At 41.2% G+C, this 24,696-nt stretch overlaps 1 protein-coding gene across 4 annotated transcripts in view; it reads left to right on the plus strand.

Moving 5' to 3' along the window:
• LRCH1 (leucine rich repeats and calponin homology domain containing 1) overlaps positions 1-24,696 on the plus strand; it is a 200,531-nt gene that overhangs the window by 159,681 nt on the left and 16,154 nt on the right. For 2 of the 4 annotated variants that reach the window (XM_077855690.1, XM_077855691.1), the window contains exons 14-19: positions 364-417; positions 1,323-1,395; positions 4,243-4,347; positions 12,305-12,414; positions 16,051-16,188; positions 21,579-21,656. In XM_077855690.1, coding sequence (XP_077711816.1) covers positions 364-417; positions 1,323-1,395; positions 4,243-4,347; positions 12,305-12,414; positions 16,051-16,188; positions 21,579-21,656 — 558 coding nt within the window. The remainder of the gene's footprint in view (positions 1-363; positions 418-1,322; positions 1,396-4,242; positions 4,348-12,304; positions 12,415-16,050; positions 16,189-21,578; positions 21,657-24,696) is intronic. The other 2 variants (XM_077855692.1, XM_077855693.1) reach the window with 1 other exon arrangement.

Below are 24,696 nucleotides of genomic sequence, written 5' to 3' on the forward strand. Positions count from 1 at the left end.
GCCTGGGACCATCTCAACGCTGTAGCTCAAATGAGGAGTGGGAGCCCACAAGTGGCCTGGTAATCTAGCAAGGCGGGTTGATGTTTACAGGTGCTTTGGGCTGAACTCTTTGCTCTAGGAAATCCCTTTTCTTAGTTTGTGTCATACTTTAGATGTATTTTTATATGTGTGACGACAGCTGCGTGTTTTTAGCAAGTGTAAGTATGACCTACTTAGCCACTTACCACACCAGTTAATTAATTCAGTGTATTTTCACTGTGTGCCCATGTGCCAGGGATATGATGGAAGTCTTGAAGGATACCGTTCTTGCCTCAGTAATTTTATGGGCTAATGGAACATACTGTGCATTTTTTTTCCTTTAAGGTGCAAAATGATCTAACATTACAGAGCAACGGGAGCGAGTATTCTCCAAATGAGGTGAGTTTCCCGAAGACGAACGTGAGCTGAGGTGGTTTGCAAAGCTGAATTGAAATCTCTTTTACAGAAATATATGATCTGAGACTGTCATGATTTGTAAGTTAATTGTATTGCAGATTCTCTGGAGGGGGGGTCTCTCTCCTCAGCTGTCATAGTCTTATCTGGCCCTATCCATAATTAAAGATTAATTTTATGAGATACATTTTGAAAACCAAATACGGCAACATCTTTACAGAAAACAAAGCGATAGCTCAAATAGGCACTGTTTCAAATGTCCTGTTCTGCATCAGTGATGCAGCGTGCACTTTCCCTGTAGATGAGACTCTGTTCAGTGTTACCTGTTTTCTTTTTTTTTTTTAAGATTTTATTTATTTATTCATGAGACACACAGAGAGAGAGGCAGAGACCCAGGCAGAGGGAGAAGCAGGCTCCCTGTGGGGACTCGATCCCAGGACCCCGGGGTCACGCCCTGGGCTGAAGGCAGGTGCTCAACCACTGAGCCACCAGGCGTCCCAGTGTTACCTGTTTCCTCATGTTACTGTGTCATGAGGTTCTTCATCATCTGTGCCCCCTGGGAGGTGGATGTGTGTGCGTGCTTGTGCGTGTGTACACAATGCATGCATCTATCCTGGAGCAGAAAAGGATTGCCAGGGTCATGTAACTGTAGAATATTTTTTATTGCTCAAATAAAAATTGACTGGCTCTCTCCCCAAACAACATTCTACTGATGGTGCCTCTTACACCGTTTGCAATGTGAAGATGCTTCAGTCATCACACAGCAGCCAATCAAAAAGGTAGTGGTGTTATTATAACCCTCGAACATACAGAAACGTGTAGTTCTGCTTCAGTTTTTTGTGTTTTGTTTTTGTTTTTTTTAAAAGCATCCTTTCCTTCTGATCCTGCAGATTAGAGTGAACTCCCCTGCAGTCTCTCCTACCAGCAACAGCACAGCTCCATTTGGCCTGAAGCCTCGATCAGGTAATTTAAAACCTTAGCGTCCTGACACTTGTACACACTCAGGGGTTTCTCTGTAGCCTCCTAGATGTGTATGTGTTAGTGTGAGCAGCCTTGTGAAGGAACCTGGTGAACGTGAGTCCTGGCATCAGGGCCTCGGGACAGCCTGGGGAGGCCAGACCTTGGAGCCTTGTTTTCAATGCATCACCTGTGAAGTCTGCGTTATCAGCAGTAGATGTCCTATCTCCTTTTCAGTCAGAGCAAAGAGAAAATGTGATGGGGCTTGTAATTGGGGAAGAAATATCCTAATGAGTTGTGTGTGTGTGTGTGTTTTTTTTTTTTACCCAAGGTAGATTAAAAAAAAATAGCTAGCCCTTTTTGCCCCAGTGGTTCCTGGTCTGCTGCTGAGCTCAAGCGCAGCCTCTGACAGGGTGATTCAGCTTAAACATTCCTTGTTGGCTTTCTAACCCTCGTAGGGTTACGTATTTCCTCCTACATCAGGGTGATCATTTCAAGGCTCACATGAATGGTCAGGAATCGTTTCTTTAATTGAGCCTCTCTGCTTACATTACCTACTTTCTTTAAATTTACTGTTAGCGAATTCACAGATAGAAATTCTAGCAATGTGCAAAAAAGCCTCTTGGTTTTAAAAAGAAGGACCGTGCATAGAAAAATCTGGCTTTTCTGATTTCTGCACTAAAGTCACGAAGAAAGAAGGCACGAATCTGCCTTCTTCGAGGTCCCTTTTGTTTTAATATCTTTGGATCTTTGCATATGCTCGCTGCTACGATGCTTTTAAGTAAGTGCTGATAAAGGACTCAGACACGTTTAAGCAAAAAACTAGTGAAGAACTTGGATGTCCTTGGGTTTTCCAGTAAACCATTTTGGCAACAGTGGAAGATACACGTGCATATATTTTTGTAAAAGGGTACCCTTTAAATACCAAAGATGATTCCTTTATGAAGGAAACTTTTCTGTTTTTTAAGCAAGTTGACTGATGGGTATCATGTAGCCAGGCATAATGGTTTCCTGACATTTTGGATGGGCTATGAGGCAAAGCTATTTGAGAAAATGCTTGGGCGTAACAAAGGTTAGTAGGTATTTTAGGGAAAAGCCAAATTGTGCGTGAAATAAGGCTCAAATGACTGGCCTCCTCATTCACAGAACTGATCATATGCAGTCAGAGCTGGCCTAGGCTTCCATTTCTCCGGGGTCTCAGGTGTGTGCGGGGGGAGATGGTTGGGTGGGCACATCTCCTCCATGCCTTTAGTGATGTCCTGCCAGGAGAGTTCTCTCTGCGTTGAGGACCTCAGATTGGGCCGCAGACTTGCTTCTAACCCTTACAGCTAGTTTTAAGTAATTCTGAAACATTTGAAAATTAAGCAATCAATAGTTGAATGGATCTCCAAAAAACAATATTCTTTTGAATGTGCATCTTTACAATTTAGTTGTAAAATTGTCTCGGTGATTTTTATTTTCCCTTCCTTTTATGGAGTCCGAACTCGGCTTATCAATATTGTGCTGTTCAGCCATTTCAGATTCTTTGTAGTGGTGAAAAAGAAATGGCGTGTTTATTTCGAATAGCAGAAACCAAAGACGGTTTCCTGTCCAAGCTTCCAACCTTTCTGTAATGCTGACTAACCACTGTGGAAATCGTGGCAGTCGTTGAAAGCTTTGTGGAGTTGGTTGCTGTTAAATAATGCTGATTTATCTTCAGGACCATCAAGTGGCATGTTGGAACTTTATAGAAGTGCATTATACATTGGGGATTTTTTGCATTTTATTTAGTAACTTAAATATATTAGAATATGTATTTTTCACATTTTCTAAAAAATAATATATATAGTGATCTTCACTGAAGATCGTATGATTTAAAACGAAATTCTGTTTGGTTGGGTAGCTTTGGGACTTTTAAAAGTCAATTAATTTTTCCTTTAAAGTTATGTATGTGGATTTCTGTGATTTCTGTGTTATAAATAAAAACAGACTGCTCAACTCAGCAAATTGGAATAAGAACTTAGATTCTGAAGTAGGCTGATAGTTTTCTTCACAAGAAAGTTTTTTTCTCTTCCGTGTTTCCTCCAAAGAGAGACAATTGCATATACTCAAATATTCATTCCTAACTCAGAAGCGCTTGAAACTGATTGACATCTATTGGTGAACTAGGTGTGTTGTTAAAGAGACTCTGCTGGTGTCAAAAACTGTTTTTCTACTGATCAGTCTCAAAGACAGTATTGAGAGGTGTGTGTGTCAAGGGTTGAGCAAGGAGTCGGCCAACCACAGCTATCAATAAAGCACTCCAGTGGCCTTTAAAGAGAAATTAGAGAAATTTTACATTGCCTTGGGAAAAAAAAAAAAAAACTTGACAAGTGGTAAACACTGATTCTGTAACAGTCTCATTTCTAAATATTAGATATATTTACGCATATTAAGCTTTGTCTACGTAACCAACTTCTTTGTGTGAATCGTATTTGCTATGACTGTTAGTTATTTAGAAGGTTTTTTTAAAAAGGTGTCTGGTAGGTCTTCTGCTTTGTATCTGTGTTACCTGTGGGTACTCTTCCTTTCTGCCGACATGGTTCATTATAGTACTCTGAGTCTGGGCTTGCAGAACTGTTAAGATTAACGATATTAACTGCATGCAAAGTATATGATTGATAAGTACTAACACTCAGTTTTTATCATTCTTTTTATTTCATGCGCCATCTTTCATTCCTCTCCTATATTGTACATTTGAATTTAAATCCCATAACACGAAATTCGCTTCATTTCCATACAAACCTTATGCCATTTGTGAAATGCCGCTGCCCCTTTGGTTTTTCCTGGTCCTTGTCCAACCGTACGCGGACCGGCTCTCTTGCTCTCCTGCAGACCCAGCCCTCACTCTTCCTCCTATCTCCTTCAACAAACTTACACAGGCACAAACATGGGACAGCTCTAGCTACAGCGTTCCATCTGAAGGAGACAGTGACAATGGTAGGTGGCCTTGTACCTATTCTTCGATGTGCTCATTAATAAGCCAGTGAATATACTGAACGTTCATCTCTGTGCAGCTGAAGATAGAGTATATTCACCTGCATGCCTGCTATAAGAAACAGAGAGTAAAGCCGGGAACGTAGAGTCCAGAGAGTGCATGTGGCTTGTTCTCTAGCAGTTTGTCAAACTACACGTAATTAACTTGAAATTCTGAAGTTCAGGAGGACTTTATGATAATTTCTTTCTCTGCCTTTTCTGCTTGGGTTTTTGTTTTCTGTTTTTTTGTTTGTTTGTTTGTTTTTGGTTTGTTTGCTTGTTTACAAAAATTGGGGGGTTGCACATTTGGAGTGTCTCTGCTTGCTCCTGCATCTGAACAAAGCGACTTTAGAGTTTGATCTTTTATGATCTCTGCTTAACCGTATGAGATTTTTAAGATAATTAATATGATGGCTTATTCCTGAGTGGTGCACTGAAAATAATGTTAACATTGAGAAATTTCTAAAAATGAGAAATCACTTGCCTTCTCCCTTTTTTCTTCTTTTTTTTTTTGGGGGGGGGGCTATTTTCACCTTTAATTTTTGATGCCTTCTACCTTTTTGAGTGTCAGTTCACCTATATAATACTCAAGAAGAGTGAATTGGCCTGAAAATCAGATGTGCTGATAAAAAAATGAAGACGGCTTGTTGGACTATTAAGGATATCTTTTAATTTTGTGCCATTCAATATCTTAAGTAGCCTAAAAGATGAAAACAAAATTTAGTTATCCAGACCTACATGCCAAATAGATCAGGATCCCCATTTAGTCTAATGTTAAGATTTTAAACATTTTACTCGAAGATACAAAGTGACAAAAGTAATGCTAAATAAAACAGCATGATTTAGAGGGAACAGAAGTGAGATATGAGGTATAACCAAAAGGCAAACACAATAGGAAAATAAATTTTCCGATCATAGTTATTTTTTATTCGAAGTATGTTATATAGAAAAAGTAGATTTAAAACATTTGCTTTGATTTCTGGTCAAAATTCAATCAAAAAAGCTTCCCAGTTTCCTTGTGAAGAAGGATACATGTATATTTTGGCAGGTTAGTTGTCAAAGGAGTTTTATTATTTCATAGATTTCTAAGTTTTTTAACTGCAAATAAGTAGGCTTCAGCAGTAACGAGGCAAAAGTCCCTCCTTATACCATCCCTATTTTAAATTCTGGGAGGGCTCAGTGGAAACTTTCCCGATAAACCATAAAAAAAATAAAAAAGAGGGGGAGAGGCATTTTTGTTTTTCAGAAAGCCTGGCTATTTATGGGTCTGCTGTTGTTTAAAGGAAATCAAGCCTAAAATGAAAGATTTATGTGTGATTTGGTATTTCCTTAGGAGCGATATCTGAAACCAAAGAACTTTTTTTTTTTTTTTTTAAGCTGGGAAAGATCTAGTCATGTTATGTAGCCCTAGAATTTCTATGTATATGGATGCACCGGCTAAAACTGGAGAGGTGAGGTCACACTGCTACATAGCAGTGGAGATGAGGCCACCCAGGGTCCTAACCTGGCACCATTTCCATACTCCACGCGCAGCTGTCTATTGAGGCCTCCTGGTGTAAGCTATAAGCCAGCCTGCCTTCATTTCATTAAACATCCTAAATTTCCGGTAGGAATTAATAATTGTAGAACTCTCTCTGACAAAATAACCTTGCACTGTATTTACTTGGTATTTTTTCACGTGTGCAAACTCCAGGGATTCACGGGTAGCTCTCACGCCGTACCCAAGTCTTAGTAAAGGAGCTGCTTTCAGTATTCAGGTGGCTCATCAGTCACATCAGGTAATTGGTGGCTGTCATTTATCCCTATTTGCAGTTTATCTAGAATGCACCGTGGACAACAGCTAGTTTCCTACGCAGAAATGCTCTTTATGAATATTTGTGCAGGTTCCCAGATCTGCCTTTGCACATGCTTCTTCATTCTCTTTGTGCTACCCTTGGCCTTGTGATTTCAGTATGTTTTCCGAAGCGTTTTTTAAATTAGTGAAGTTGCACTTGCGTAGTCACAAGCATACCAATGGATCTTGCAATAGAAATACAGCCTGGTTTTTATGTTCTTCTCACTCGTTCCTCTTAAGTAGGAGATCCTGTTCACTGGCCATTCTGGGCGTTTCAAAGCTGATTAGCACATCAGTTTTGTTTCCCCCATTCCTGTTATCCGTAATCTGCCCCAGGCTCAACCTTTGTAAGGAAACAGCATCTTATTACCAACTCACCCCAGCGTGCGATGTAGTTTGTCTTTCCATTTATATTCTTGAGTTACTATTTTCGGTAAAGTTGGCATTTTTAGACCTTGTTCGCTGTCTTGCCTTATATTACAATCCCCTTTTATTTAAATTCTTTTCGGTATTTCATTCCAAACGCATCTCATTTTCAATTCCCCATTTTTTTCTGAAACTCTTTCTTCAAAAGAAATTTTAAAAATGACAAACTGGCTAGAAGGTCCTTGGAAGTTTGAATTCCCGCAGCCCCCAGCATTCTGTCTCTCGAGATGGATGGGAGGATGGAGAAGATGGGGAGCATCAGGGGATGTGTGCAGGCCTGGGCGTGCACTCCTGGCACTAGATGGGGTGGCGTCGCTTCAACTGGTTCTTTTTTTTCTTCTTTTTTAAAAGATTTTATTCATTTATTTGAGAGAGAGGGAGAGAGCGGGAGAGCACAAGCCTTGGAGAGGAAGAAGCAGGCTGCCCATCCAGCAGGGATCCCGATGTGGGGCTCGCTCCCAGGACCCCGGGATCATGACCCTAGCCAAAGGCAGCCTCTTAATCAACTGAGCCACCCAGACACCCCAACTGGTTCTTAACTTAGAAACTATTTCTCCTTCTTTTGCTCTTGTGCCCTATCTCTTGCCTTTCCCCTTCACTTTGAAGTGAAAACTGGTCCTGTCTTCTTGTTGCTGTTGTTCCTATCTTCTTCTGAATCATTGTCCCTTTTTCATTTGCACTGAGTTCGTGGGTGCAAATTTATACTTAAAATTGGCCTTTGAATTATCACTGGAGAATGAATGAATGGGCATATCCTTCTTGGGTCAATGTACAGACTATTTTTTAGGTTTTTACCATCATCTTGCACTTCCAGGTATTCTTTTCCCCAATACAAAAAATGAGGAAATAGGCCATGAAAGGTGTTTCAAGCAATGCTAGCCCTAGCTCCATATTAGAATCATCTGAGTGTTTTTAAAGCTCTAGCTGTCAGCTCCACCCCCAGAGGTGCTGATTTATTTGGTGTCACATGGACTCTACACATGGACTCTACTCTACATTGATTACTTTTGTACTGATGTTTATGTTCAAGTAGGTGAGAGCCTCTAGGTTAGAATAAAATTGTCCAAAATCATAAAGAGGAAATGTGAGCATTTTGAGGGCAGAGAGAGAATGTCTCTAATTTTGGGGTGCCAGAAGGGAATAAATGAATGCATTAATCAGATTTCTAATTCACATTAGCCTAAATCTAAAGCCCTGGTATTTTTTTTTTTCAAAGCCATTGTATTTCTCTGCCCTTGAATTTGTGTTATCTTAAACATGACACCCAGGCCAGGTTCTTAACTTCCAAGGAGAAACCGAGAGCTACATTTCAAAACCTCATACATCCATGGAGAAGAAATCTCCCATTGAGTTAAATTTAGGCAATAAAGGGGTCAATTATATAGACAGATAAATTCTATACCAAGCGTGCATTTCACATAATAATTAAATAAACATTTCAGGCAGTTTTTAGAACAGTGGGCTTTCTTGGTTTAATTAAAAAGATATTCTTGGGGCACCTAGTGGCTCAGTTGGTTGAGTGGTTGACTTAATTTTTGGGTCAGGTCATGATCCCAGGGTCTTGGGATTGAGCCCAGCGTTGGGCTCTGCACTCAGTGTGGAGTCCACTTGAGATTATCTCTCTCTCTCTCTAAAATAAACAAATAAATCTTTTAAAAGATGATATTCTTAAATAGAAAAATGGTTTCTGGTGCACGTTCTTAAGTGTCTCTTGTCTACTCTGTGCTGAGCATGATGCTCGTTATTATGGATATAACTCTGAAAAAGACAAGCAAGCTATCTGGTTTTATAGAACTTTTATTTCAGACTCTGATGAAGTCAGACCTGGAAACCAAGCTCTAGTAGACTTTTCATGACAGGAAAAATTCAGGTGACTGATTATCAGGGTAGGATAATCTCTGCAACAGACTGATCTTTGAATGAGGGAATTTTTGAAACACTTGTTTCATTTTTTTCATCCATCAAACTGTTTTGTGGGGCAGGAGGAGACACAAATTGAAAACAGACATAAATTCTTACAGAGTCATAATGGAGAGGAACAGATCTACACTGTAAGAGAGAAAGTGATGAGTGCCGTGAGAGACACAGATACAGAATCCGGTATGGTGATAGACCGATCATTCCCAGGTCGGGGATGAGGATGAGGAGAAAAGTGAAGCAAGTGGTAGGGATAATGGAAAAATCAGTGGAATTTGACCTGTACTTGTAAAGATGAATTTGATGATCTGCACAAACATATTCATCATTCCGTGCAGGGGCTTTGCTTAGAGATTTGTCTCTTCCACTGAATAAATTACAGATATGAGCAAATCATCTTTTCTATTCCTTGAATGTTATTTATTAGATATATAGCAATTAAACAGTTAAGTAATTAAAAGATGCAGTTTTTCCTGCATCTTAAACCACTTATATCTTTGTCTCTGCCTATATACACGCGTGTGTGCGTGCACAGACACACACAGAGTCCTCCACACACTCACTCTGCTCTCTTCTCCCTCTTTTTTTTTTCTTCTTACTTACACTTAAATAGAGTGGACTTTGATTTGAAAAATAGATACTAATAGTGCAGCTTTTCTTAATATTGTCTTGTAGCCTCAGCTCTCCCCCTCGAATTAAGGAAGTTCTTAAAATTTAGTGATATGAAGTGAAGGAAAAAAACGGAATAATTCTTCCTTAGATCAATTTCCTGAAGCTTTGGTTCAGCCTGGTGACTATATGTAGTATTTAAATATGACTTGAAAGAAAAGATTAAAAAAAAAAAAGAAAAGAAAAACCCACCTGTAGGTAATAGAATCAGAGCTACCATAATGGTCCCATTAAAATGATTCTATCATAATAGACCCAGCAAAATAGGCAAGCACTTATGTGCTCTTAGATTTATTACTAGCCTAAAGAGTATGTTTTAATTTCTCATATATTCCACAGTAATTAATCCATTTAGAAAACTAGTAGTGTTATAGCCATGGCTTCCAATAATTTTAGGTACATTTGAAGTATTCATTAAAAACACACACACACACACAGTTCAAATGTGTTTTAGCACTTTGCAATTGCTTAACATTCATAGAGCAAATACCCAGGCATGCATATTGTATTTTTAAGATGCACGGGAATTTAAGATGATGAATGATGCCGGGACATTAAAACGCAGACACCATTGTATTATCTCACGTAGGGCCCTATCAAGGCGTAGAAACTTGAATTGTGTGCGTTAAACAAAAGCTCACGGTTAATTTAACTTCCTGATAGTTTTATATTCAGAAAGAAATCTGCCAATAAAAACATATTGAGAATATTAAGCATGCTGTATTAGATAAGATTGCCCTCTAGAAAAAAGCCAGAGGGAACTAAAACTTCCAAAGGAAACATTAAATTTGTTTAAACAAGGTTGGGGCGCCCCTTGCTGGCTAGTGTATATATTACTCCACTGTGCTCACATCCCTTGACTTTTTTGGTAAATTTGGTTTTCTTTGGGGGTATGGATTATCTCTAAAATTTACATTCCAATATAGAGCTCTTCTGGATGTTATGTTAAAGGGGTAGATGTTTTTGTTGGTCTCGATAGGATGAAAAGGCAAGCTTAGTGAATCTCCGGTTTCTTCCATGCTTCCTACCTGGTTGGTCTACCTTCTCATTTCCCTTTTCTCTGCAAACTGCCCATCTCCCCCTGCTGGGTTACACTACCCTACTTCCTCTACTGGACTTGCTTTGATTTTTCTAAATAATTAGCCTCACTTCCTGTGGGTTTGGCTGCTGTGGGTCTTGGTCACAACCCCTTTGGTGACGTGTGTCTTTAGCTCTTTTTGCCAATGACTTCCCTGGATGGCTTGAAGCAGAGGCCCAGGCCCCAGGCTGAGTCCTCCCTGAGGTTCCAGAAGGTGTTGTGTCTAGTAGACCACCCTCTTTCTCCATCTGCTGTAAATCAAGTGTTTATTAAGACAGCTTTCTAATCTTCCGTGGAGTATCAGAATGCTGATTCAAAGATCTTACAACTGACTTAGAAAATACTGAGATATGAGGAGTATAGTGCAAGTCATTGTATTTGTTTTTGAGAGAGAGAGAAAGAGAAAGAGAGTACGTGCATGAGCAGGAGGGGCAGAGGGAGAGGGAGAGAGTGAGAAGATATGAAGCAGACTCCCCCCTGAGCACAGAGTCTGTTGCAGGGCTCCAATCTCAAGACCCTCACCTAACAACCCCCCCCCCCAAAAAAAAAGACTTGACCTGAAACCAAGAGTAGGACACTTAACTGTGCCACCCAAGTGTCCTGATACAAGTCATTGATTAAGGTGGTTTGGTCCAAAGGTGCACACTGAGGTTAAAATGATATAGTTGGGTGAGCAGGGGGTAATTGATTATAGGGCTATAGGGAGTGGACTCAAGTTTCTCTCTTCTATTTATAAACTATATTTATCTTTTAAAAGTTAGTAATTGAAATAGCTTTTGAAGGGCCTGTAGGAAATCTGAACGGTGGCAGGACCCTCTTGTTGACATTATTTAAATTATGGTGATTGGAATTGCTGGAATTGCAGCACAAGTGCAGCCTTCTCTATGGTAGTGGTTTTTAAAATGAAACTGCTTTGCCCAGAGGGTCCTGGAGGGCTCCCCTGCCCCACTTCGCCCCCTAAACACACATGCAGTCTGAAAGTCTCTGGGCTGGGGAAGCAGATACGGCTCTTACCTGCACTTGGCTCCTGCTTGGGTGCATGGGAGGTTGACAGTTTTAATGGAATGGAAATCTCAAGGAGGAAAAAAATTTCAAGTTTAAATCTGCCCTGGGCTTTGCATCATAATAAAAAGTGATTAAAATCCTTGCTAGGATCACTCTGCTACATGTAGACTATTGTGTACCTTCTCGATTAGCCTTTAGAAGATGTTATCCTTCGGAGATGTAGAGTATTCATTTTCTCTGGAGCCTGAGGCTTGCCTCCTTCCAGAGGGAGCTCCCCTGTTACTTGCTGTTCTTGATGGTTGTCATTTTAAACACGTGAAGCCAAGGATGGCCTCTTAAGCTGCCTCTGATCTTGCCGGCATTTCTAAAAGGAGTCTCTGGTCATCTCTAAAGAACCAGCTTTCTGGATCCAGTGTCCATGACATGATAGAAGCAGAGTTTCTCCACTCCACGCTTAAAATACGTAATCCTGTGTATCATCACTTCGTTCTTAACTCAGGCTCATAAAAAGTTTTGGCCAACAGAAATGTTAACCCGTCCTCATTTTTAACATGCAGAGCAATTTCAGAGTCCTCTTATTTGAACAAAAGTATCCAAATTTATGAAACAATCGAGAAAACCCAAGTGTAAATGTACACCTAGAATGAAAGCAGCGGGAACATGAGCGAAGAGGGGAGGACACCTATTAGAGATGTGGCCCGGCATGGTCCCCGGGTGACCCAAAACCTTCGCTGCATTTAGTTTATTATCCCCCCCCCAAAAAATACCACTTCTGTTGGTCTGCATAACTCAGTACAATGTAAAATATAGTCCTTAGAATATTCAGATCAAGCTTTCCAATGTGAAGTCGGAATTTGTTTCCGGTGAGTGGCAAGTGCATTATCTGGGAGTAAACTATGTGTTTGACTTTTACACAGGAGTAGTCCTGTGGGGCATCCTGGGGTAGGCATTCAATAAAGGCGCTCTTTTTTTTTTTTTCCTTTTTATTACAGTGTTTCTAAGACCTCAGAGAAATTTGGAATCTATAGACCCACAGTTTACAATTCGGAGGAAAATGGAACAGATGAGAGAGGAGAAGGAATTGCTGGATCAACTCCGTGAGGTACCCAGGAAACTGCTCATAATTGAACACTCGTTTTCCAGATTGAGGCAGCATTCTGTATATTTGAAAAACAGACTTTAAAAAAAAAGAATTTTTATTTATCCTTCTGAGAGAGAGAGAGCTTGAGCGGAGGAGCAGAGGGAGAAGCAGACTCCCCACTGAGCAGGGAGCCCGATGCGAGACTCTATCCCAGGACCCTGGGATCATGACCTGAGCTGAAGGCAGACGCTTACCCGACTGAGCCACCCAGGCGCCCCTGAAAAATAGCCTTTGAAGCAGTGCAAAAAGGCCTCATCTCACATCTAGCCAGGTCACCGACTGACTGATACTGGGCAAGTCACGTAACAGCCCTGAGTTTCAGGTTTTTTCATGTGTCAGAAAAATACTTCCCATCTTCGTGGGGGCTTTGTGAGGAATATATGAGATAATGTAAGTAGAAATACTTATTACATATGGATAAAACCTGGGGTTGTTTCAATTCAGGTATGCTTTAAAATAATACGCTGTCGCTTGTTTACTTAGCGATAATATTCCATTAATTTAAACATGGTTATTGCTACCCTACTTTGTATCCCAGCTGGTCAGAACTTTGTAATCAGTCATTTTAGAGGCAAACCATTTGAGTTCCTGCCCAAGGGTGAAGTCTGGTGCTGGGTGCCATTGGAGATTCTAAGGTTGGTGATGGCAGGGAACATGGCTTTCTTATTCCTTGTATTTCTGTTCCCACCTAGCTTCTGGTGGGCGCTCTATCTGGTGGGCGCTCTATGTAGGTATTTGTTCATCCTCGTGGCCTCTGTATCTAGTTGGAGAGCTCATATATGAGTCTATGAAAGATCAAATAGCAGTGCATGGGTCAGTTGCCAGAAAACACACTGGTATTAAAGTCAACACATCATGAATTGCTCCATAATATTCAGAAAGAAGTACCATAGTCGTGGGCCAGAAGAGTGTCCGAAAGCCTAGAAGGGATGGATTTAAGATACATCTCCCTTCCCTAGCAGTGGTTACTGACTGCTACGCTGTGCCCGGCAGGTTCTAGGAGGTGAATATAGGAGGGAACATAAAGGTCCCTGCTCCCATGAGGCCTATAGTCCACGAGAAGAGACAGTGAATGAGAAGGAGACAAATAAACATATGATTTTAGATGGCAATGAGTTCTGTAAATGAGAAATGAATCCCGTAAATAAAATTAAAGTAGGTACACATCTTTGTTGCTGCAGATACTTTATATATGGTTTAGCAGGTAGTCAGGAGGAAAGAATTAAAAACACAGACACTCTTACCACCGCTTTAAGTCACTGTGGTTGACTCAATAGTCACGTGGAAAAAATCAGGCCCCTGTCATTCGCCTAGAGTATGGATGTGCTGTAAATTTGGGAGATGGACTTTCAGAGATAGGTGAAAATAAGATCAGGAGCCGAGCCTCACAAAGAGTGACACAATTTCATCTTTAAAGGGGTGGGTTGTATTGGTTGTTTATGTTTTCATTTATGATGTAAACTAAGGGACTGTAAGAGTGTGGAGGGAAAAAAGTAGGTGTGTTCACACAGGACGGTTCTGAAAAGGAACTGTGTGATGCTATTTTAGGCACTGGTTTTCTGGTGCTTCATTTATTCCAAATCTCCAAATTAAGTCATTCTTTCCTAGGCTGTTTTCCATTTAACAGGAGCCACTGTTATAAAATATTCATATTTGCAGTTTAGAGAGTTAATCTCTCTCCTTCTATTTCTGAGAAGATGGACCAAACCTACTTTCCTCTATTTCCCTAAGTACAGCTAAAACCCCTGTACATTATATATAAAATAAACATAAGAACACTCTGAAAGGTAGAGAGAAGACAGCAGACTGGCTGGGGCCCCTCAGGACTAGAAATAACACAGTGGTGAATTCTATGGGCTTTCTTTTTTATCTCATATATCTCAGACTTGGAGCAGAAGTAGTTGGAAACCCAGAAAAGATTGCCCAAAAGCTTGCTTATTTTAGTCAAAGTACCAGGAAAGGAGCAACTTAGCAAGACCAAAAAAAAAAAAAAAAAAAAAACAACCCTTTTGGACAATAGATGCTTTACTCCAGCTAAGCATCCAAAAATACTGTGGCTCCACCCTTATCCATGCTAGCAAAGATGAAGCAGCTAGACTTCTACCCCTGCTGAATGGTGTCAGAGAAGACCAAGACATGAGCCAGGAGTTTCATCCCAGCTAGCTGGGAACAAGCCCTTCTCCTCCCATGGCATCAGTGGGGACCACTTGGGAGCCTGGATTTCTACCCACATCCAGCAGTAAGAACCTCCCTCCACCAAGTCAAATGAGACCAAATGGGAAGCATAGACTTCTGCACTCACCCAGCAGTAACAAGGTAGTAATAAACCCCCTTTCCCTGCCAGAGAACTGTCCAAAAAGGCCAGTTAAAACAGAGTTTCAGTGGGATCCAGAGTCTAGTAACGTAATTAGGCAAATGTCCAGGTTTCAACAGAAAATCACTCATCCTACCAAGAACCAGATGATCTCAAATTGAGTGCAAAGAGACAGTCAACAGGGACGGCTGGGTGTCTCGGTGATTGAGTGTCTGCCTTCAGCTCAGGTCGTGACCCCAGGGTCCTGGGATCGAGTCCCTCATAGGGCTCCCTGCAAGAAGCCTGCATCTCCCTCTGCCTATGTGTCTGCCTCTTTCTCTGTGTCTCTCATGAATAAATAATATCTTTAAAAAAAAAAAGAGAGAGAGAGAGACAGTCAAGAGATGACAGCCACAATATGGCAGAGATGTTAGGATTACCTGACAAAGATTTTAAAGCATGCATGATAACCATGCTTCAACGAGCAATTACAAACATGGTTGAAACAAAGAGAACAGCAGAGCACCATAGCAAATAGAGAATCTCAGTGAAGAAATAAAAGAAATAAGAACCCAGGAAGTAAAGGACTGAGAAACACATTATCCATAACAAAAAGCCAGGTGGAGGGGCTCAACAGCAGAATGGAGGTGACAGTGAACTGGACAGAAACCAATAGAAGTTACCTAGTAACTTATTGGAAAATAAGCGAACAGAGTCTCAGGGACCTGTAGGAATATAGCAGATGGTCAATATTCATGTTCTGGGGGCTTTGAGGGAAAGGGACAGGTCAGGGTGGCCCAAGGTGACCCTTGGGTCAAGGGAACACAGGATCTCTGTATTATTTCTTGTCACTGAGTATGAATTTATAATTATCTCAACATAGAAAGTTCAATTTTTTTTTTAAGGAAGAAAAATTGATTTCTCAGCTAAAACATAATCTAAGAGAGAAACATCCCTTAATCCCTCCTCTGCCCTTTGGCAGCCCTTTCAGAACCGATGGTAGACCTGCTTTCTCTGGGTCACCTCATTCCGGTTTTATATTTCATAGGCTGAGGCAACATTGAACTCAAGAAGTAATCCCAGTACTCCTTTCACTCAGTTTACTAAACATTTTAGACCCAGCTGAACTTTCCTGTAACAGAATTTTTACTATAATGCCTTCTAAAAAAAAGAAAAAGTTAAATGTCAGTGTTTGCCCGATGTTCCCATTCTTCTTCCTTGTAATGAAGTTGGTAAATACCTGTGCTCGTATTTGACTCTCAGTTGCCTGAGAACGACTGGCTTCCTTCCGATTCCTCCCGCAGAGCATCGAGATGAGACTCAAGGTCAGCCTACACGAAGACCTGGGGGCCGCCCTCATGGATGGCGTGGTCCTCTGCCACCTGGTCAATCACATCCGCCCGCGATCCGTCGCAAGCATCCACGTCCCTTCCCCAGCAGTCGTAAGTAACTCCAGACAAAGGGAAACGAACTTTCACGTAAGGCCAATCCTTTGGGGACAGTGTTGCTTGTTAAAGATGCCAACAGGGTCGCCCAGGACCTCAACAACCAGATGAGAGGAAAAGAAAAAGCTTTGAATGAAGCAACATTTTGACCATTTATATTTACTTATAAATTACCTATAAATACATATAAATATGTAAATGACCGAAAAATAATTTCTTTCCGAAGTAAAGCAAATCCGTTAAAGGAATTACTACTGGTCAGGGCACTAACCTTTAAGGCCATAAGGACGTAAAGATTCATTTCTCACTAGGGGTCATTTAAACAATGAGAAGTCTTTTCCAGAAAGCTTTTTTGGTTGGTGGCTTCTCTGCTAAATGGAATCTGCTTCCTTTATTAGTCACTGAGGATTTTAGGATGACTCGGAAAAGATGTAGATTCTATGTAAAATGGCATTATTTTAAAAAGAGATTTTGTTTATTTATTCGAGGGGGGAGCACAAGGAGAGTGAAGGGGCAGAGGGAGAGGGAGAAGCAGACTCCCTGCTGAGCAGGGAGCTGGGTGCGGGACTCGATCCCAGGATCCCGGGATCAAGGCCTGAGCCGAAGGCAGATGTTTAACTGACTGAGCCCCCCAGGGGACCCATAAAGGACATTTTCTATAACCTGTCAAGCCAGAGGTTGGCCAGCCAGGCATTAATTCAAGGATTCCTTGATGCCTTACTTTGCTCAGGGGGACACTGAAGGTACCGGGGCAGTAGTGACAAAAGTTGATGGGTGAGACCCTGCTAATAAACTAAAAATCCTTCTTTATCCATTCATCTTTCGTTGGACACCGAGGCTCCTTCCACAGTTTGGCTATCGTGGCCATTGCTGCTAGAAACATCGGGGTGCAGGTGTCCCGGCGTTTCATTGCATTTGTATCTTTGGGGTAAATCCCCAACAGTGCAATTGCTGGGTCGTAGGGCAGGTATATTTTTAACTGTTTGAGGAACCTCCACACAGTTTTCCAGAGTGGCTGCACCAGTTCACATTCCCACCAACAGTGTAAGAGGGTTCCCTTTTCTCCGCATCCTCTCCAACATTTGTTGTTTCCTGCCTTGTTAATTTTCCCCATTCTCACTGGTGTGAGGTGGTATCTCATTGTAGTTTTGATTTGTATTTCCCTGATGACAAATACCCACCATTTGCTTCAACGTGGATGGAACTGGAGGGTATTATGCTGAGTGAAGTAAGTCAGTCGGAGAAGGACAAACATTATATGTTCTCATTCATTTGGGGAATATAAATAATAGTGAAAGGGAAAATAAGGGAAGGGAGAAGAAATGTGTGGGAAATATCAGAAAGGGAGACAGAACATAAAGACTGCTAACTCTGGGAAACGAACTAGGGGTGGTAGAAGGGGAGGAGGGCGGGGGGTGGGAGTGAATGGGTGACGGGCACTGGGTGTTATTCTGTATGATAGTAAATTGAACACCAATAAAAAAATAAATTAAAAAAAAAAAGAAAAAAAAAAGAGTAGCTGAAAGACATCTAATAAAATAAAAAAAATGAAAGACAAAAAAATAAAAAAATAAAAAAATAAACTAAAAATCCTCGTCTCCACTGTGGGTGAGATGAGGCGGGCCCCTGGGAGCCTCTGCCTGTAGGTCACAGAGCACGTTTCCATCCCCAAGAGAACTACAGAGTCACGTTCACCGTCCTTCAGATGCGGGCGGGCGAATCTGGGACAAGCTTGTCTTTGGAGCCCAGTTGGGGGTTCAGGGAGGTAGAGAAGAAAGGAAATCCTGTCCACACTGGCTGATCCTTAGGAAAGGCGGAGGGTGGGTGACGGGCACTGAGGGGACCACTTGATGGGATGAGCACCGGGTGTCATACTGTATGTTGGCAAATTGAATTCCAATTTAAAAAAAAATTTAAAAAAAAAGGAAAAGTGGAGGAGTTTAAGGGCTAAGAAGGCAGGGTTTGGGTTCAGACTCCAGATCCACCCATAATCCACAGTGGGCAAGAATTTAACCTGGGCAAGAATTCTCTGAGCGAGAATTTAACCTCTCTTTAATTCGATTTGTTCTCTCTCACGGAGATGTTCTTGTGAGCACGAATACCGGCCAGTGGCTTCGTTAGTGTTTATAGAACAGATTTTCAGAATTCAGAGCCCCTAATTCCGAGGCACAGTGCTCATAGAATATCAGGTAACGAGCGTGTTTCTCCCTCTGTCACCTGCAGGAAAGGCTCACAGTGACATTATTTCTTTCCTCCTGGTGGCGGGAGACATTGGTCGAGGGTTCCCCTCTCGCTGTCGGTCTCCTCTATATCGCGCAACATAGTTTTCCTTTGCAAAACTTTACCATTTTAGCTCAGAAATCATGGGAGGGGGGAAAGGTCAGTTTGTCTTCTCTTTTACATCAATCTCTAGCTTGATTGAGTTTGGGCAGCCAGGTCTGTCCTGTAATCCAGGATGAAACTTTCCAGGGTTTTCTACAGATGAGGTCCACGCTGCCAGAGAGGGGTCTGAGCCATACGCCCAATTCTCATTTCATTTTTTCCCAAATTCTAAGAGAGAAACCGTGACTCCTCACAGCTTCCGATTTGAATTCACGGTTATATTATTGATAGTGAGTAAGAACCATGTATCTGAGCATTTTTATATTTTATTAAGCCTCCAGGGGAAATGCTGCATTCTTTTCAAAATCTTTTGGTTGTCAACTTCCTTTCTTTTTTAAAAAAAATTTTTTTTTAAGATTTTACTTATTTGAGAGAAAGAGTGTGAGCAGGGGGAGGGAGAGAGAGACTCCCCACTGAGTGTGGGGCTCCACCCCAGGACCCCGAGATCATGACCTGAGGCAAACGTTTAACCACCTGAGCCACTCAGGTGCCCTTATTTTTCTTTTTTTTTTTTTTTAAAGATTTTATTTATTTATTCATGAGGAGCACAGAGAGGAGAGAGAGGCAGAGACACAGGCAGAGGGAGAAGCAGGCTCCATGCAAAGAGCCAGATGTGGGACTTGATCCCGGGACTCCAGGATTACACTCTGGGCTTCAGGCAGCACTAAACCGCTGAGCCACCCGGGCTGCCCCCTATTTTCTTTTTTAAAATAGATTTTTTTAAATGAGAAAACAATAGGAAGTAATGTCCAACTAGAGAAAATAGAGAAATGCAGAAATTTTAAAAAAAGAAAAAACTTTATTCCATAAGCCAAAGACCACCACTGTTAACATTTTGGCTTCTTTACTAACCACTAGCATCCTTTCTGCATTTAAGTTGTTTCTGAATTAATGAGCTCCTCCTGTATGCCATTTGGTAGTTTTTAAAATTTATTAAAGCCTAAAGATTTCCTCATGCCATTAACGTTCTCCAGTAAGTGTCCATTTTAATGACTGTTAATATATCTTAGCTCAGGTTATCGGGTCATAGTTTTCCTCTAGAAATATGGGCTGTTTCCAAATGTCCACTTACCAGACATTCTTCGTGGGCATCTGGAAGCACCCTTGGAGCAGCTCAGCCGTGCGACAGCTCTGGAACCTGTGCTTTTGGGCCTGGTGTACCCCATCATGGCCACTGCAGTGTCTCAGGGGCCGTGCTCTCCCAGGAAGGCTGTGCCCTCCCTCTCTGCAGCTCTCCTCACCTCGCAGCCTCACCGGCTCCCATTTCTCCTATACTTCAGTGTCTACAGGAGCCACGCCATCCTTGACCCCTTAGAACCGAGTTCGATTCTTTTCCTTGGTTTTTTGCTCCCTCAGGACATCTCCCAATGAAGACCTCTACCTACTATACTCTCATCTTCTTTATTTTATTTTTTTTCCTATAAATGAAGAATAGTAGATTTTGAATATCAGAATTTTGGATTTATTTTTTAAAGATTTTATTTATTTATTCATGAGAGAGAGACACACAGAGAGAAGCAGACACAGGCAGAGGGAGAAGCAGGCTCCATGTGGGGAGCCTGATCGGGACTCGATCCCAGGACCCCAGGGTCACGACCTGAGCCCAAGGTAGACGCTCAGCCGCTGAGCCACCCAGGTGTCCCTGTCATCTACTTACTTACTTACTTACTTACTTACTAATATTTCCAACTAGACCAGAGAGCTCAGCGACCATGAGGGTTGTGTGTTTGGCTTCCACAGGTGTGCACTTAGCCCCAAGTGGGGTATATGACCCAGAGCCAACGCTCGGCGTGCACCATCGTAGTCACACCAGCAATGCAGTGGATGCCTTCCCTACCCATATTATTGTCAGCATCAAGCCTTCGATTTTTCATTCAAGAAACTGTTGTGTGGGTAGTAAGTGCTTTTCTGACCTAAACCCAGGCAACAGTCGTATAGTGGGCCCTCCCTCACTTCCAGAAGTGGGAAATTCTCTCTGTGTAGTTCACCGACTCTACTGGGTTGACCTAATGATTGCGAATGGCTTGGGCGTCTTTGGAGTTTCAGAACAGACTCCCCCACCTAAATAATGAGTATATGAAGGGAGATAACGGGCCCGGAGAACTGGAGAGACAAATACTAGCATCTCAGAATGATGAGCAGCTCTCCCCGTGGTACCCCCTTTTTAAGGGAATTAAGAGGGAAATATTAAAATTCAACAGTACGGTTTTAAACCTACCACGTAAAAATTAAAATGTATGAATCAGATGTACCCTTTTCTATGCCACACCTTAGAGGTGATCTGTAACCACAGTTGATTGGGTCCTGGGCATCCCAGCATCTTTATGCTGTTTACCCCTGTGTTGCCTCTTTTCTTGTTAAACCCGTTGCTCTGGTGGGAAGGAGATTAATTGACCTCCTGAATTTAACCCTTCATACAGAAATCTATCTGCTGATGGGAACGATTGATGCTTATGGCATATTTGTAGATGAACTGGAGCAGATTACACAAGAGTATGCTAAGCGTGTGTGTGTTTACACAAATACGCAGAAATTTGCATGTATGCACATACATTATACACGTAAGCACACATGCAGAAATTCTGCTTATATAAATATCTATGTTTGTACATATGTTGTATAAATGTACGTATGTACATTTTTTAAAGATATAATTCTAAGTAATATCTACACCCAGGGTAGGGCTTAAACCCACAGCCCCAAGATCAAGAGTTGCATGCGGTACCGACTGAGCCAGCCAGGTGCCCCATTTACGTCATCTTTACACACACATACACATACACACATCTACAGTGTCTGGAAAAATATAATCCAAAATGTTAATAGTTCCTTTTCTCTTGGTGGATATATCTGGATGATATTTATGGTCTTCTATTTGCTTGTATATTTTTTTTCCTCTAATGAACGCGTATTGCTTGTGACATCTTGAAAGTTTAAAATTTAACCTGTTACTAAAACTATTTCTCTTTTAATTATTCATTATTTCTGTGTATTTGTATTTATAGCCCAAACTTAGCATGGCCAAATGCAGAAGAAATGTGGAAAACTTTTTGGAAGCATGCCGAAAATTAGGAGTGCCAGAGGTAACGTCAAACTTATCACAATTAACTATGCTTTGGTATAGATTTCATTTCACATATGTGTTTGAACCCACCGATGGATGCACAGCTTTGCACCTCCTTTTTTAGTCTCAGCCCTTTCTTGAGGAATAATATTAAATCAGCTATCTAAAATTTTAGTTTAAATTCCTCTATCTCAATGAGATTAAAATGGCTTCTAGCAGTATGGTCAACACTGAGGGAAAAGGGAATATCATTCATTTCAGGTTTTGAAATAAATGCAAAATTCCATCCTTGAGAAAAACCTGTAGTTAGCTTGATTCTCTACTCCAAGAGCAGAAATGACTGTGCTGCAGTGAGCCTTCTGGCAGGTTCCATAGGGTAGAATTTTGGAGCTGTTGGTTTTCCTTACCCGTGGCTCGTAAGCAAAGCAGACCCGTAACTGACCACTAACTAGTTGGTTTCCGTTCCATGTGGTTGCATTTTGGGGTATGTGGACCAAAATAGTCAACACTGAAAACATCATAATTATTGTTATTATTATAATCAATCATTACCAATAATAATAACAATGTATGTTGCTTTGTAATTTGTTATCTGTTTGCGGTTCCATTTCCCCCGTTAGTCCACCATAGACCCCACTGGCACTCCCTGTAGCTCGCCCAACTGTGCTTGGCTACTTTCTCTTTCTCCTAAGCTAAAAGCCCCAGCCTCAGCCTCAGCCTGACGGCTAATCTGGGGCTTTTAAAGACTTTCCTGTTAGTAACATAAAATGATTTCTTAAAAAATAAAAATAAAATTTAAAAAAATAAAATGATTTCTTAGGGAGACAGAAGCCCAATCCACTCAGAATTTGGGGGTAAGTTGATAAGTTTATCATCATTGTGGTAAACGGAAGTGGACAGAAATTACATTATAAAAATTTTTTCTTCTGTATTTTCTAATATGCTGGGATAAAGTAACTATAAACCGTCATGAAATAGTGCTTATGAGTATCTGAAGGAATCACATTGCATCGTAATCCTACTGAGTGATAGGAGGTAGGTATTGGACCCTTGAGAAAGGCTTAGTCTCCCTCCCTCCTTCCCATCTTCCTCTTTTTCCCCTTATCTTTTCTTCCTTCCCTTCTTCCCTTCCCTCCTTCCTTTGCCTCCCCCACCTCTATCTTTTAGCTTATTAAGGTTCAAAGATGAGAGGTTAGTGGTGCCATTCTTAATCTTATTTGAAGACAAGGAAAGAACTGCATAAGCATCATTATGTCAGAACTATATCCTTTAAGAAAAGTTTATAAATTCCTGTTTATAAAAAGAGTGTAATCTTCGTATGACGGACTAAATGTCTGTGATCAATCCAGACGTCTTTCAACGCTGTTAATCTGTGTGTCTGTATTGCATGTGTACGTTTTAATATTGCATCTACGTTCTTGGTGTCAAATATTTGTGCAAATTCTCATACACAAACTATTATTAATGGTTTGACTCCATCACAGGCTAATAAGATTTCCATGCGCGAATCAAAGCTATCATACCAAGTTCCAGAGGATAAATTATCTGTGTCTGTGCTAGAAAGCACTGATGAATTACGGCCTCATCCCCTGTGACACCTTTAAACTCATCAGATTTTTTTTTGGGGGGGGGGTTGCTTATGGTGATACAAAACGAAATGGAAATGTCCTTAACCGAGTGTTGTGAGTAAAGGTTGGCTAATTACAATTTTCTCTTAAGGCAGGGAAGAGAAAATTAAATTACCATAATATGCAGAGAAAAATTTTTCATCATTTCTGAATTATGCCCCTAGTGAAGTGCCCCTTGCACTAATCAGCCGTTGGTAATTTCGGAGAAGATTGTGTTACAGGGAATGAATAACCTTTTTTTGCCAGGGTCCCATTTGCCAGTGCTTAGTAAGACATATATTACTTAGGCTACCTTTGGGATTTCTTTTTAAGATTTGAGGTGAGATTGCAGTTTTGCATCGTGTGTAACGTGCACGTGTGGTTGCGTGCACGCTTGTGTGTGTGTGTACATATATATCCATCCCCATGGATACGCCAGTAGCATTTTACTGGTGACTAGTGTTACATTAAGCTTTGTGCTACCAAAGTCTGTTGGTTAGGTAGCAATTGAACTTCTTAATGAGACATGTTAAAGGAAGGAAGGAATATTCTAGTGGAAAATTAGAAATTGCCCTTGGAAGGCGATTGGCAAATCATCACGTGCGCTCGAGGGAACTTAGTTTCATCTCACAGAATGCATGATTGGAAATGAGCAGCTCTTTTAATCAGGGAATAGCATAGTGAGCCGGGGGAGGGGGAAAAATGACCCTCTTCTCCCTCAGATACTCTTCTTTCCCTACTGAAGGGGATTATGTTTTAACGTGTATGTGGCACGCTGCAATTAATTATTTGCACTACAAAAGCAATTCTCCCACAAGCCTAAGTGCATAAATTCTCCATTTACGATCAGACTGGTACCTAGAAAAACAGAGAACTGATACTGTTAGGTTTTCTTAATTGCATCACACTTAATATTTGGGTAACAAAATAGGCCTTGATTACCCAGCCCCAAATATAGTTAATTCCTTAGTTTGTAAGTTTTCCCGCTCTCTTCTCCATCCCTTACTTACCTACTCACATACCCTTGTAAGTCCCAGAGATCTTGAGATCTGTATCTTATAAGCTAAATGCTGACAATGATGAATCGTCCTGTAGAGGCTGAAGAGTCACAGCCGTGCTCTAAGCTCTGGGTTTCTTGTCCTTTGTAATAGGATCACTGTTCGAAACCACCAGGCTTCAGCATCAGCGTCCGCCCCTTATGTGATTTCTGCACGTTCCTACATGTGCAATGTATTTGCTGAACAGATTCAGTTAAATTTTTACAAATAAAGTCATCTGAAGGGACGGAAGCAATTTTTAAATGGTTCCAATGGTCATAGTTTATTCCATTTTCATTAGAAGTCCCCATGGACACCGTCACGGCCGTATGCCTCGGGTCCGTCAAGGCTCACGATGCGTCTTGCCCTTTGGTAGAGAGGTTCTGGTGCGGCTCGCCTGGAAATGTGCCTCTTT

This window comes from Canis aureus, chromosome 17 (genome assembly GCF_053574225.1).
Source record: "Canis aureus isolate CA01 chromosome 17, VMU_Caureus_v.1.0, whole genome shotgun sequence".
Lineage (NCBI taxonomy): Eukaryota > Metazoa > Chordata > Mammalia > Carnivora > Canidae > Canis > Canis aureus.